Genomic DNA, 15122 nt, shown 5'->3' with positions numbered 1-15122 from the left:
ACAGACCAAGAGACAAAGAAAAAACAAAGTAAAATATTTCACAGAAGTAGTAATGAAATCTAAATTTGTTTGTAAAATTATTTAACAAATTCCTCTATTCAATTATTTTAATATAATTTCGAATTTAAAATTCTTTATTAAAATTTAGTTCAATGTAGAACTGATGAATAAGAAAGGTGAGAATAAGTAGGATTTAAATTTAGATTTTAAGTTAATTATAAAAATGGGGGAAAATGAGTTTAGGGGCAAGTGTAGGGGAAGGAAGTGGGTGTTGGCTGCTGGGACTCCAAAAAGTGCGAAAAATACACGCGGTCCAGCCTGCATTAATCCTCTGCATTTTTGGGAAAGGGTTGGAAAAAGAGTTTGTAGAATGGTGTTTTAGAACTGGACATTTGCGCGTTAAAGCATTCAATTTGGGGATTTTTTAATTTAAATTTATCTATTTCGTATTGTTCTAGAAGATTCAGTTTGAAACCCTTGTTGTGTGAATGTAATAATGAAACATTTTGTTGTATGTCAAAATCATGTTTAGAAGTTAGCATGTGTCTGCCGAAATTAGAACTATCATTGTGGTGCTCTCTAAGTCTGGTTTTTAAGGATCTACCAGTTTCTCCTATATAAGTGGCATTATAAGTATTACATTGTAGTTTATACAGGATATCCGGATCTTCCGCATCAGAGCATTATACGGTTGTAGGATACACTATTCTGAAGCGATCTTCCTAATAAAATTTTTTCGAAATGTTTATAATAACTGCACGGGAACTGTTTAAAGTCATCCGCTATTGTCCAATAGCGGACGACTTTGATTCACCGAAAAAGTTTATTTGTCTTCCCGTGTCGAATCTATTGGTAAGTACACGTGAGAAACGTGTTTTGATCGGCACGGCGATCTGGCCGAAGCTTGGGCCGATTACCTGAATCTGATTTACGATTTGCCATTGGACGTCGAAAAACAGTTCCCGTGCGGTTATTATAAACATTTCGAAAAAAATTTATTAGAAATATCGCTTCAGAATAATGTATCCTACAACCGTATAATGCTCTGATGCGGAAGATACTGGACCCCTGTATACCCCACTTTTATCTAACAAACCTATCCTGTCTTTGGCATTGAAGAATTTTTGTTTTATGGTGTTGTTATTTTTAAATAATATATCAATATTGTAATTTTTAAAAATCCTTTTTATGTTATAACTAATGTTGCCTGAAAAATTGATAGATCTATAAATTTTATTGTTGGTGATGTCATTTTGTGTTGAACTTTGTAAAGCTGTAGATGAATTGAGATTGTGTTTCAATTGTAGTTTATTAATGAATGAATCAATTTGTATGTTAGAAAAGCCATTATTAATAGCTATTGTTTTTATAATTTGAAGTTCATTATTTTTATTTGCTTCTGAAGAAGGAGTATGAAAACATCTATGAATGTGATTATTGATAATATATTTATTATTATATGATTATTGTATCGGTCTGAGATGGTTTTTATATACATCTTTTATTCAATGTTATTGTTATTATTCATTAATGTAAGGTCTAAAAAAATTAATTTGTTTTTCTTTTTCTAATTCAACAGTAAATTTTATGTTAGGATGAAAAGAGTTAATGTAATCATGAAAGTCTTTAATACGCCATAACAGGATGTTCTTGTTAATAGGATTGTTGAGATCAAGAATAATATTTTCCATATGGTCAAGGAAACTATCACAGAGGAGGCCGCTCAGAGGGGATCCCATGGGTAAACCTTCATTGTAAACATAAAATTTTTGTTGAAATTGAAAAAAGTTTTGTTCTGTACAAAGTTTCAATAAATTATAAATGTGGTTATCGTTTGTAAGAGGAAGTTTTTGCAATTGGAATGTTTGTGTATAGATTTGTGACGTCAAATGATAAAAGTGTGACATTTTGTGGCAGTTCAATGCTTTTAATACTATCAATCAAGTCAATTCTATTGTTGACGGTGTATTTAGCTTTAAAGTTAATTATATATTTAAAAAATTGAATTAGAAATTTTGATATTTTATATGTACTTAAATTAATAGATGAAATAATTGGTGTAATAGGGTAATTAATTTTATGTAATTTGATCAAAGAGTATGATAACGGTATTCTGGGGTTCATAGGTCATAATTTAAATGCATTTAAGTTATGTTGTTTAAGAAAGTCATTTTTAATATGTTTTTCGTTTTTAGGGGAAAGGATGTTGTTGGATTTTTCTTTATTTCTGTAAACTTATTATTTGTGAAAAATTCTAAAGTTTTGGAAATATAAGATTGACTTAAGTTTTTGTTTAAGTTTACATACAGCTTTGGCTTCCTCTTGATTTTGTATTGAATTGGTGTTTTTGTTTTTTTGATCTTTCTTTTCTTTTTCTTCAAAATCTCCATGAGATCCATGCTTAGGCGGTCTTCCTCTGGAACACCGTTGGCAGCACTTTCTAGGTCGATAGCTAATTTGGGCAGGTCCAAATGTGTGGGTGTTATGGCGTATTTGTGTCCCTTATTAAGTAGATCCAGTTCTTTTTGGTTGAAGGTAATGTTGGATAGATTAGTAATTCTCGGGTGAAATTTATGTGTTGAAAGTAAAGAATTTATATGATCTTGTGCTTGTTCTTTCCCTCTAAGGGCCGGTTGTACCAACTCCCGATAAATTTGTCCGATAGATAAATAGGCGCACTTAGCCAATGAGAGCGCTTAAAACCGCTGTATCCATGGTAATTATCCGTTAGATAGTTTATCGGGAGGTGGTACAACCGGCCCTAAGTCTGTTTATTTTATTGCTTTTGTTTCTCCATGAATCATTTAAACGTTTTCTATCGAAATGTTTTCATTGCTCTATAATATCGTGCAACTCATAGGGCCGGTTGTGCAATATACCGATAAACTTCCCGACAGCGTTATCTGGCCGATAAGTTAGTTTGTACTGTATTACAATGTACGAATATTTTTGTCGGTGAGATTATCGGCAGGATAACTTATCGGGTACTCAGCGGTGCCGATAAGACAGTTTTCCGCCAGATATACAGGATGTATCTGAATGACTGCAACAAACTTCAAGGGGTGATTCTTTAGTATATATGAACTATGGGTGACTTCGGCTCCCCTAAGGAGCTACACCCCTCCAAAAATAGCGGAAAATTTTGGTTTAATTTCTTTTTCTCAAAAACCATAAACGTTAGGAAAATGAAATTTGGGGAATATGTTTAACTCATAATAGGGCACGATTTGACCCTATTTGTGCTTTCAATCTACCCTTTCTCTACCCTCGAAACTGGTTCGAAGTCACTTCGAACCAGTTTCTGAAGAAGGTTGCAACATGGCATCCAAAACGTCAAACCTTTTATTAAAAGACGCACGGCAAAACCCGAAAGTTTCTAGTGTTAGTTCTAGTTTTAGTTCTAATCTTAGTTTAACATATTTCGTTTATTTTTCAAATTAGAGAAATGGGGTTAATGCATTCTTAAGACACTTTATTGAGTAGAATATACTGCCGTTGAAACATTTTTAACATAGCTGATAATTTTTGAGATATAACATAAAGTTGTATTTTTTTAAATACAAACTATATTTTATTATGATGTTACTTGAAAGAGACAGTTCATGACTCTTTAGTTCCTGAAGTTGTCCATATTTAATTATTCATTAATACATTTCTTGTATTTTTAATAAACAAACTTTATATGCTAATCATTTTTTATTAGTGAACAAAGTCAGGGATAAGATGCTGAGAAATTTAAATTAACTATTCAAAGTTTTTATTCGTTGGTACAAAATCAACTTATCCTGAATAATGGTACAAAACCAACTTTATTCTGTCATATTCGTGCAAAACCATATAGTCACTAGGTAGTATTTACTCTCCGAACCCGCCTACTATAATCAAAATTTTGAACATTAGCGCTTTCTATTTTCGAATTGAAAATTAACGCTTATTTTCTGCAAATACACCATACATGCGACACATCATTGGAAAGCTAAAAATATGCTCTTTTCTTTAACATCATAATCAAGTATAGTTTGTATTTAAAAAAACACAACTTTGTGTTGTATCTCAAAAATCATCAAGTATATTTAAAACTTTTCAACGGCAGTATATTCCACTTAAAAAAGTGTCTTAAGACCTTATAATTTGAAAAATAAACGAAATATGAGCATTTTTTGAACAAAAGAAGATAGAGGTTTGGTGTTTGCAGGATTGGGTTAGTATCGAAAAAAGAGACCGGGACATGGCACCTACTTTTTTCGTATCTCTTATAGTTTCTGAGAAGGAAAAACTGCTACCAACCGACTCTTATTTCGCCGATAGTAATCCTACCGACAAAAACAGTTCGTACAACAGCGAATATCTTTATCCTCCCGATAAGTTTATCGAGCGGATAGTTATCAGGTAGATTGGCTAAAATGTTATAAATGTAGTTAATTTTTCTATTGATTGAATCTAGTTTTCGGTGACTTTTCTTGATTTCTTTTACAATGTGATTTCTACGGATGTGTCTTTTTTGTGAATTTGTTAAGTGTTGAGGTAGTTTGTATTCTGTGTATTTTAGGAATAGTTCATCTTTTAAACATATTTTATTATTTTTATTATTACATTCACACAATAAGGGTTTCAAACTGAACCTTCTAGAACAATATGAAATAGATAAATTTAAATTTAAAAATCCCCAAATTGAATGCCTTAACGAGCAGATCTATAGTTCTAAAACTCCACTCTACAACTCCTTCTTCAACCCTTTCCAAAAAATGGAGAGGATAAATGCATCTACTTCCTTCCCCTACACCTGCCCCTAAACCCATTTTCTCCCTTTTTTATAATTAACTTAAAATCCAAATTTTAAATCCTACTTATCCTCACCTTTCCTATTCATCAGTTCTACATTGAACTAAATTTTAATAAAGAATTTTAAATTCGAAATTATATTAAAATAATTAAATAGAAGAATTTGTTAAATAATTTTACAAACAAATTTAGATTTCATTACTACTTCTTTGAAATATTTTACTTTGTTTTTTCTTTGTCTCTTGGTCTGTTATTAACATTCACCAACTTAAATTGTTTTATATACGATTAAATTTATTTACTTTTCATCTTTTGCAAAAATATTGTTGTCTCTTTTATTTTTTGTTTTTGAAATTTGTAACAAAACGTCACAACACCTAAAAACTTGTTCCAATAGTACGGTGGTGTTCATAACATCGATCTCGAAGCCGTTTTAAGTCGATCACCAACAAAATCATGAATCTGATATATCTACCTATATCTGGGCCTCAGAGCCAAAGGAAGGTTACTTTTAAAATGATTTGAAACCCTTTGGTCGATCTTGGCAAGACATTTATATAAAAAGTCGATCTTGATCAAAAATAAAACCAAAAACCACTGCTATAGTATTTCGTTGCACTCGGTTTATATTTTTAGATTCAGAACGTTCTTCAATTTTAACGTGTAAACGTACAATTTTTGTCCTTAATTTTAAATTTTATTTTAAACAATTGCGGAACTTTTGTAAACTTAATATTTAACGATATGACTATTTTGTGGTCTCGTGAAATGTAAGTAATCTTTTTTATTGTATTTTTATAAATTTAACTTTAATATCAAATGTCAAGAATCCTCTTTGTTAAGTAATTAAATTGAAGAAATGTTAATCTTATTGTAGAGTCTCTAAAGATGGGCATGGACCGAAACTAGTCAGACTAAAATTAAATAAAACCAGTTTTAAAAGTACAGATTAAGAAAATTGAATTAACTACCTTTTCATAAATTAACAACTGGTAGTATGGATTTTAATTATAATTAGCTTTGGTATGTGTTTGAGATTTTAAATACTGCACTGGCTACGAAATGGTGAACGCCAAAAGAATAAATACGTTTGTTTGATAATTATAAATTTAGAGTAGTATTTGTAAATTTCTCAATGTGTTGTATTTAATATATCTGACGACTTCTCCAGATGTTGATTAGCGGTGTCGATCGAAACCAGTCGATAGTAATAAACACTTTTCACCAATAAATGTAAAATTTTAATTCTCAATTATGACATTTAGTCGTAAATGTGTCATCATTTAAACACAGCACCTGAAGAGAGGTTTTGCGATAGCGGTTTCTCGGACCCCTACGTTTCGATAAAATATACTTTGTAGGGGAGTTTGTTGGTGCATTTGTACTTGACATTTCCATATAGTTTTATCTTTACTGTGTAAATCTTGACTATTAAAGTTTCTTAATGTTATCTAAATTGTAGCGTACACAGGCTGTGTACCTTCACACAGAAATTATAACTTTTATCAAATTATCTAAATTGCCAATAAATTGCTGTTACCTTTTTATTGATATTTTGATGTAAAATGATTCCATTACAAACTTTCATCGAGACAACACGTCCGTCTTTGTATTTTAATTCTAAAAAGAGTTTAAATTATTGAATTACTACTCTTTATTGGTGACTCCGACTAAAGAACTGTAAGGATTGCACTAACAAGAGGAAGGATTACTACATCCTTCAACCCGGACCTCACTTCCAACCACGTTGCCCCAGCCACTCTGCACTAGCAAGAGGAAGAGTTAACCTCACCTCCCAGACCTCACCTCCAACCACGTTGCCCCAACTCCATCGCTGCTACAGCTTCGTTTTGAACGTGCCTTGCAGCCCCTACGATAATACTACAACGTCAGATCTGGACTCCGCTGCTTCAACTCACCCCTTCGTTGAATCCTGATCAACCGTACCCTCTTCTGCTCCTTCCTGTGCCTGCTCCTTCCTTTTTGGAATTTTTTCTTTAGATTCGTGGAAGACGGTTTGTGTAAGGCTTTAGTCATTCTTTCTTAATCAAGAAATTTTATACGAAAAAAGCAGCAAAGTACATTTTATATTCTCTATCATTTGTCATATTTGACATCCCATTATTTTATTTTCATTTTTAATATAATTTTTTGCAATGGTAGACGCTACTATCGGCGACAATTTTAACTTGGACATTATTACCAAATTTACTTTACCGCCTTTTTGGAAGTCAAATCCTACTGCGTGGTTTACAATTATTATAGAATCACAATTCGTTTTGTCAAGGTTGCAAAACGATAAACCGAAATATCATTTGGTTTTGACTCATTTACCAAACGATGTCGTAACATTAATTTTGGACGTTATTCAAAATCCCCCGGCGGATAATTTTGTATTTGTCACTCAAACAAATTTTGATTGACAGACTTTCTTTGAGTGAAGAAAGACGTCTTGATAACTTACCGCCAAATTCTCAAATGGGTGATCAAAAGCCGTCAGAGTTTTATAGATCCATGTTAGCTACTGCCGGCGGTTCACATGTGGTCAGCAGATAATTTGCTATTGAGCTTTGGCAAAAGAGAATTCCAAAAGTGATATCAGTTGCTTTGTTATCTTCTGGAAAAAATGATGTTACTGACCTTTTGTCAGTTGCGGACAAAATATGGGAAGCTCTACAACTTTCATCCAATCCAACTTATACATCCGAAATTAACAAAATTTCATCTAGTTCCTCTCTCACTCATTTCCAAGAAGATATAACAACATCTCTTCAAAATCTTTCGGTAACTATTCAAACCTTGTCTAAACAACTTTCGTCTCTAGAAGATAAAATGTCTTTGGTAAATTTTAAACATGATGATGACAATGTGAACACCCCAATGCTGTCGTAGTTGCCATCACTCCAGAAGTAGATTGCGCTCCTCATCCCAACATTCGCGTGGTAGGTCATGCGCCTTCTAATATATCGTCTGTGAAGTTCTAATACCTTGTAACCCTAAAAACATTTTTTTTCAGTAGACATAAAAGACGTTTTATATTAAACTGGGAAAGTATTTGTTTGTTTGTTTTGAAACTGTCAGTTACACAAGGGCTTAGATACAAACATATGATTTTTAATTTTTTAGTAAATATTGTATATTAAAATTTCCAGTGGCTTACGAGTGATTAGCTTTAGATTTTTGTCAAATTTGTGGGTTAGGATATATTATATTATTTTTACAGAAATAAAACAGTATTTAGGAAAAACTACTTTTATTACGAATCAATAAATTCTCTAAAAAATTTTACTCTGAATCATGTTTTAAGCTGTCATAAAAACTATGACAGTCAGTAGGTATTACTGACTTTAACAGCTGCAAATGTTGCCATTTTTGAAATTTTATTTTTCGTTTCTCTTTATACATTTGTGGCCATTCTACCATTTGAGAAACAGGTTTTTGTCGTTGTGGAAGTTCTCGCCATTCATCATCAAAATCCAATTTGTAATAAACGTTTCCATTCGGCAAATATTGGAGAGCTCTAATATCGGTGACCACAGGATCGTTTGTGACCTTAAAGGGAAAATGACAGGCAGCTATAAAGAATGTTTCATAGTATTACTAATTTTTACCTTTCCAGGTCTAATAGATGCATATCTTTGATATTTCTTGATTGAGTAATCTTTAAAATTAAAATATTGCATACATTTAACTTCATATGGAAAGGGCTTCATTCTTGCTTCCTTTGTTATTCGTAGATAATCACTAGGTAAATGAATGTCTCGTCCTTTTAATTTCCTTTCGATGCAGCTGTGAACTGAGTCGCATTCCATTTGTGTGTGTCCAACTTCGAGAAATTTTTGAATAATTTCCATGTTATTATTTACAGAATAGTTTAATAATGCATTTGCTATAATATTATTTCTATTTTGGTAAGTACATCCATCACTGTAAATTATAATTGGTCCAGATTCATTATGACAGTCTGTTGTTAGGTATTCCATAATGCAAGAAGCAAAAGTCGATGCAGTCATTCAGTTTCACTAAACCAAAAACACTTTGCCTCATGCGTTACTACATTATAAACTGTAAAATTGTGGCAACACAGTTTTAACTTAAAAAATATTGTGCTGGCTTGGACATACGGACACACTTTTACAGCTTGTAAATCCATTGTTAAAACCCGACCTTTTTTGTTCATTTTTGCTTCTTTCTTATCTCTCTTTTTTTCTTCACGAGCCCTTTCTTTTTTACGTCTGTGCGTATTCCATTCTTTGTCTGATAATTGACCAACTTCATGTTTTGTGCACAAATCACATTTATCCTTTTCAATGGGGTGAATTGACAAGTTCATAGAATAAAACATTTTGCTAAAAATTGTTCTCGACAGGGTTACTTTGTTTTCTTCTTTGCACTTAATTTCGTATAACTTAAATAATTGATTTAGGCTCCGGATTACCGTTTCTAAATACAATTTACATGAATTTGAACGTCCATAATGTGAAGGCAACTTTGGTAAACAATCAAAAAATTCTTTTAGTAACCTCTTATCTTCCACCTTGTCCTGTCGAGTGGTTCGTTTGTTTGATTTGTAGGTCAAATCGAAGCTAGAAGTCATACTGTAACATGCCAATCATGAACGGAATATTCACCTATAGCAAGTGTTTGAAGAAACATTTGTTTACAAACTTGCACTTTGTTCATATTTATTGTGAGAAAATATTTTAAGGAATATTTTCGCCTACTCTCAAAGCTTTTAGTATACGTTCTTTTTGCGACAGTTTTTTCTATGTGATTGATTACAAACACTTTTCGTTGATCCCAATTCATTTCACTCCAGAATTTAGTAAATATGGCATTGCGCTGAACGTCATTAATTTCTGAACAATTCCTGGATTTTACTCTAAGGCACTCTTTTGATTTGCAAGAAGAACCCATTTGTCTTGCTTCTTTTGGGACATTCTGTTTTACTTTACCTTCTTTAGTTCTGCTGTACCCCATATACGCTTTTCCTTCCATTCGGCTCCTTTTTGCAGAATTTTTTGCCCATTTATCAGGTTGAGCAGTAATACTTCTTTTCCTTCCTTCCGTTATATTGCCATGATTGATATCATTTTCTGTTAATGTCTCATCCTGTTTTGTTTTTTCATCTTTTTCAGCATTATTTCCTTGCACTTCGTCGCTATCTGATGCACCATTTTCCTTTTTAGGTTCGTAGTCATCGTCATTAAAATCATTGTTAACACATTCTTCGTCTTTTCGTGCATCTAGCTCCAACATTTGAACATCTCTTAAATCCTCAATTATAATATTTTCAACAGGTTGCAGATGGCTTATATCCTTCAGCTCCTCTAGCTTCAAATTCGTAATTACATTTAAATTAATTAAAACGCAAACAATGTTAGCATAGTAATGCAAAATAAATAAGTGCAAATATTTTTTGTTAAATATAATAGACTTCGTTATTATACATAATAATTTAATATACTTACCGTAACTATTTCCATCACTCAGTAAATTTATAGATATCAAGTACTAGTTTAAACACACTTTTGACACAGAAATCCACACCAATATCAATTATTTTAATAAAACAATAACATTAGTTATAGCGGACACAGCCTACTACAACATTACTTTATTTTAACAATGCCTACTTTTTAATTATTTTTAAATTAAATTACCAAAATTGTTTCTGTACACAATATTACAAATTGATTATTTTTTAAATAAATACCTTGTATACCACAGTTTGACTTATACCAAATGTTGCTTAAGAGGTATTCAAATTTTCATTGTGGTGTACGAGGTATTATTGTTTTCTTGTTGAGGTGCATTTGGGACACGTGATGAAAGAAATCCCTTTTATCTAAGTAAATGCGTATTTGTGGATTACTAGGTGTTACTAGTACTATGTATAATTCTGTAGATTTCATAAAAATATAATAACACAATTTTGGATTTTTTGTGGGTTACAAGGCATTAGAATTTCACAGACGATATGTTGGTATCGATCAATCCTGTAAGTTCGCGTCTTTTCATTTTCGGCAACCAAAATAATCTAAATTTTTTGCTTGACACTGGAGCCGATGTTTCTGTATTTCCTTTTAAATTTTATTCAAATCGAAGACAAGACACCATCTCTCCGCTTTCCGCTGCCAATGGTACAACAATTAAAACCTACGGTAAAACAACTAACAGTTTCATTAAATCTAAGAAGGAATTTTCCTTTCATTTTTACCATCGCCAATGTTAAAAATTCAATCATTGGCGCTGATTTCATTATAAACTCAATCTTTTAGTTGATATCAAAAACAAGCGATTAGTTGATCCAACAACAAAATTATTGTCAATCGGTTCTATTGTCAATACTAATACACCAACCCCAAAAAACTTTTCTATTGAAACTGCGTACGCTAAACTTCTCAACTCATACCCGAACTTGACATCTACACCAGATTTCTCAACACCTGTTCAACACACCGCTCACAAGATCATAACAAATTCACACCTTCCTTTTTGTCGTCCCAGGCGTTTGGATTCACAAAAATACAATATCGCCAAAAAAGAATTTGAATACATGGTTTCTATTGGAATTTGCAGGCCCTCTTCTTCCTCTACGGCATCCGCTTTACACATGGTTCCGAGAACACACTCTAACGATTGGCGATTACCGTCACTTAAATAATGTCACTGTTCTTGACCGATACCCCTTACCACACATCCAAGGTTTTAACCTCCATTTACATGGACGTAAAATTTTTTCAAAAATTTATTTGGTAAGAGCGTATCATCAGATACCTATAGAAGACATCCCCAAAACCGCGAAACGCAAATGAAAGCTTTAATTTCACAATTTGGCGATTAGTTCCTAAACATTTGCACTCCGGACTAAAAGTCATCGAATTGGCATCGTACTTAGCCGCGGGCTTATTCAATGCAGGAAATTCATCCCTTCTGATGATCATGAACGAAGCAGGAATTGTAGTAGGTACGCAAAGCTTCCAGTACGCTGAACAAATAGATAACCAGCGCGTGAGTCGACAGAATCGACGTAGTTCATTGAAGTCGAAGGAAGGTCGGGAAGCTCGCAAAGCACTGCTGCAGGTGCAAAATGAAGCCTATGAGGAAGAAGAAGGACTAATGTATGGTGCTGGAATCGCGGATTAATCGGTGACTACTTTATATTATTGTTAACTTTTCAAAATTTTTAGTTTTCGAGATTTTTTTTTCAAACGCGTTTTTCTCAAAATGACTTTTTTCACATTTGCGGGAACTTTAACGCAAAAAGTAATGAACCAATCATTATGAAAATTGATAGTATGAGTCTTTATGAAATTACGAAATATATGAACCAACTTTTGAGATGATATCATGATTTTAATAGTTTTTTTTTGCATAATTAGTAAAAAAAAAAAGTGAAATTTTAAGTAAATTTTTCCAATACCTGCAAAATTTTTAATTTTTGTTACATTTACCTGCATTGAGGTTCATATTCTTAGAAAGTAAGTTATTAACCTAAAATAAAAAGCTTTTCGATTTCAGATGAAAATTGAAATGGCTGCACGTCCCGCAATTGGAGAACTCTAGGTACGATGTCCAGCGGACATCAGTGAATAACTTTGTTATTTTTCTATAAAATTATTCAAAAAAATTCACAAAAGTTGTTCGAAATATAAACAAAATAGTGTCAAAATTTGATTAAATTCTAATCAATTCTTCCCACCCAAAAAAAATCCTAAAAAATCAATGAAAATGAGCCTCCTAATGTGGTTTCCATCCTTAAAACATCTAAGAAAGAACTAGCTACATCAGCCATCCTTGCTCATCCATCACCACAAGCTACGCTTTCTCTAACAACGGATGCCTCAAATATTGCCATGGGAGCAGTTCTTACTCAAACTTCAGACAACGAAACACGACCTTTAGCTTTCTTTTCTAAAAAATTAACTCCAAGCCAGATTAATTATTCAACTTTTGACAGAGAGCTTTTAGTGATTTATTCCGCGATAAAGTTCTTTAAACATTTTCTGTATGGAAATCAATTCGTTGTTTTCACTGATCATAAACCTTTAATTAATGCAATATTTTCAAAAACCGCAAAAACTCCTCGACAAATTCGTCACCCAGTTCACATCTGAACTTAGATATATTAAAGGAGATTCGAACGTTGTGGTAGATACTTTGTCACGCATCAATGTTGAATCCCTTAATTCCGATTATCTAGATTTAAAATCTATTAAAATTGCTCAAGACCAGAATATACAATTAACGCTCTTACTCAATAAACAATTTTCCAACAAATATTTACGCAATTTTCATTTATCTCAGCAAAAAATTTAAGATTCAGATTTTAAACTTTGGTGCGAACCAAATTGTAAAAAAAATAATATCAGATAATTGTAAAAATATCAAGTTAGTTGGCCCCCTTACACCTTTTAAAAGCTATTCGTACTTACTCACTACAATTGACTGCTTCAGTCGCTGACCAGAAGCATTTCCGCTCAAAGATGTCGCCGCTTCAACGATAGCCAACACTCTCTTTCGCAATTATTTTTCTAGGTTCGGAATACCTCACAACATCGTTCTTTTAGGCCTCCGATCTTCTCTTAAGGAAGACCTCGGCTGTTCTTCTGCCGAACTTGTTTACGACCAACCTCTCCGACTACCTGGTGAATTCTTCATAAAGTCACAACATTCGTTAGAGACGGAACCCATTTTGCAGAATTTGCATGAAACATTTTCGAATCTACAACCAACCGAAACGTCATTTCATTCACGATACAAACCTTTTCTTCATAAAGATCTTTTTAAATCCGATTACGTTTTTGTCAAAATTGAAGGCATGTAACCTTCACTTACCTCTCGTTATGAAGGCCATTTTAAAGTTCTTAAAAGGCTTCGAACGACATTCATAATTTCAAAAAATAATAAAGACTTACCTATAAATATAAATCGTTTAAAACCCGCATTTTTACTTAATGACAAGTTAAATAACTGCCATAGTAACGACACGTTTTCTATCAAAAAATAATTCAAAGTTCACATTAACTTTTCTTGCTAATTTATCTTTAATTTTCGTACTTTTAATGTTGCATTTTACGTTTGGTTTTCTTGTGAAAGGAAGAAATTATAACTTTTATCAAATTACCTAAATTGTTATATTACCTTTTTATTGATATTTTGATGTAAAATCATTCCATTACAAACTTTCATCGAGACAACACGTCCGTCTTTGTATTTTAATTCTAAAAATAGTTTAAATTATTAATTGCTACTCTTTATAAATAATAGGTGTTCTTCTTCAAACGGTATCAAATATTTTTCCGAATTTGCAAAAGTTGTTTTAATATTTAAAAAGAAAAATAATTAAGTCATCATTTTGTTAGTAGATAATTTTGGGAAATATTAATAGGGATTGAGTTGAGGAGTATTTTAATTGGGGATTATTAATTTCCGTATTTTATCATTATACGAACGATTATAGTTATAGAGACGATTATAAAGTTTTGATTGAATTACATAATTAAAATAATTAAATTAACTTTTATAAATATCTTTAAAATGAACTTTTAAAATTTTTCAAAGTAATTTCGTAAAATTAAATGTAATTATTTCAACACACAAGATGTAATGATGATAGCGCGTTTACATCAGAATTAATGTCTTTTAATAACTTCTTGTTGTCTTTACCTATTTTTACCTCAAGGCAATCTTGCGACCCTCATAGTTAATTGATGACGCGCATCTTTTGCAATACGTACTGCGGTTATATTTTAATTAAAATCTTGATGTTCAAAAAAATTTTAATAACTTTTTGACCCAATAAACAATTCATATACATTTTTTGTTGTTGGTGCAACTGCTATTGCCTAATTGTTTTTGTCAAATTTATAAAACCTACACACATTTGTTAAATTCAAAAAGCAGTACAAAAACATAGATTCAAAAAACTACTCAATATATTTCTTTTTCAATATTAACGCGATCAATGTAACCCGGATATATTCAGTGCGCGTCAAATGTTAATTTTTTAAATTAATTTAAATTAAATTTGATTATTTGTATGCATTTTAACTGATCAATTCCATTTAATCTCAAGTATGTTATCAAATCGCGTGGAGAAGACGTTACAAATGTCATATTGCCAAAAATAAATAACTTTTTATATAAAAAAATTTGTAGAATTCATCAATTTAATAAGAGAAAATGAGAAAATAAATAAGGTATTATTTAATATAAATAAGAGAAATTATAGTAAGATATTTTGATTTATTTCGCATTCAGCAATAAATTGTAATATGGGTAGACGATCGATACATTAGAATTACTAAAATTGAATTGTCTAATGATTAACTAAT

At 31.8% G+C, this 15122-nt stretch overlaps 1 protein-coding gene across 1 annotated transcript in view; it reads right to left on the bottom strand.

Annotated features, from left to right (window-relative positions):
• LOC111416678 (endoplasmic reticulum metallopeptidase 1-like) overlaps nt 1–13642 on the bottom strand; it is a 40540-nt gene extending 26898 nt beyond the window's left edge. Inside the window, exons 1-2 of the mRNA XM_071197509.1 lie at nt 13624–13642; nt 13221–13304 (exon numbers count right to left, since the gene is read on the bottom strand). Coding sequence (XP_071053610.1) covers nt 13221–13304; nt 13624–13642 — 103 coding nt within the window. The remainder of the gene's footprint in view (nt 1–13220; nt 13305–13623) is intronic.
• Nucleotides 13643–15122: the final 1480 nt, after the last annotated feature.

Source organism: Onthophagus taurus, chromosome 7 (genome assembly GCF_036711975.1).
Source record: "Onthophagus taurus isolate NC chromosome 7, IU_Otau_3.0, whole genome shotgun sequence".
Lineage (NCBI taxonomy): Eukaryota > Metazoa > Arthropoda > Insecta > Coleoptera > Scarabaeidae > Onthophagus > Onthophagus taurus.
Note: the sequence above shows the minus strand (reverse complement) of the source record. Positions and strands in the feature narration are given on the sequence as shown.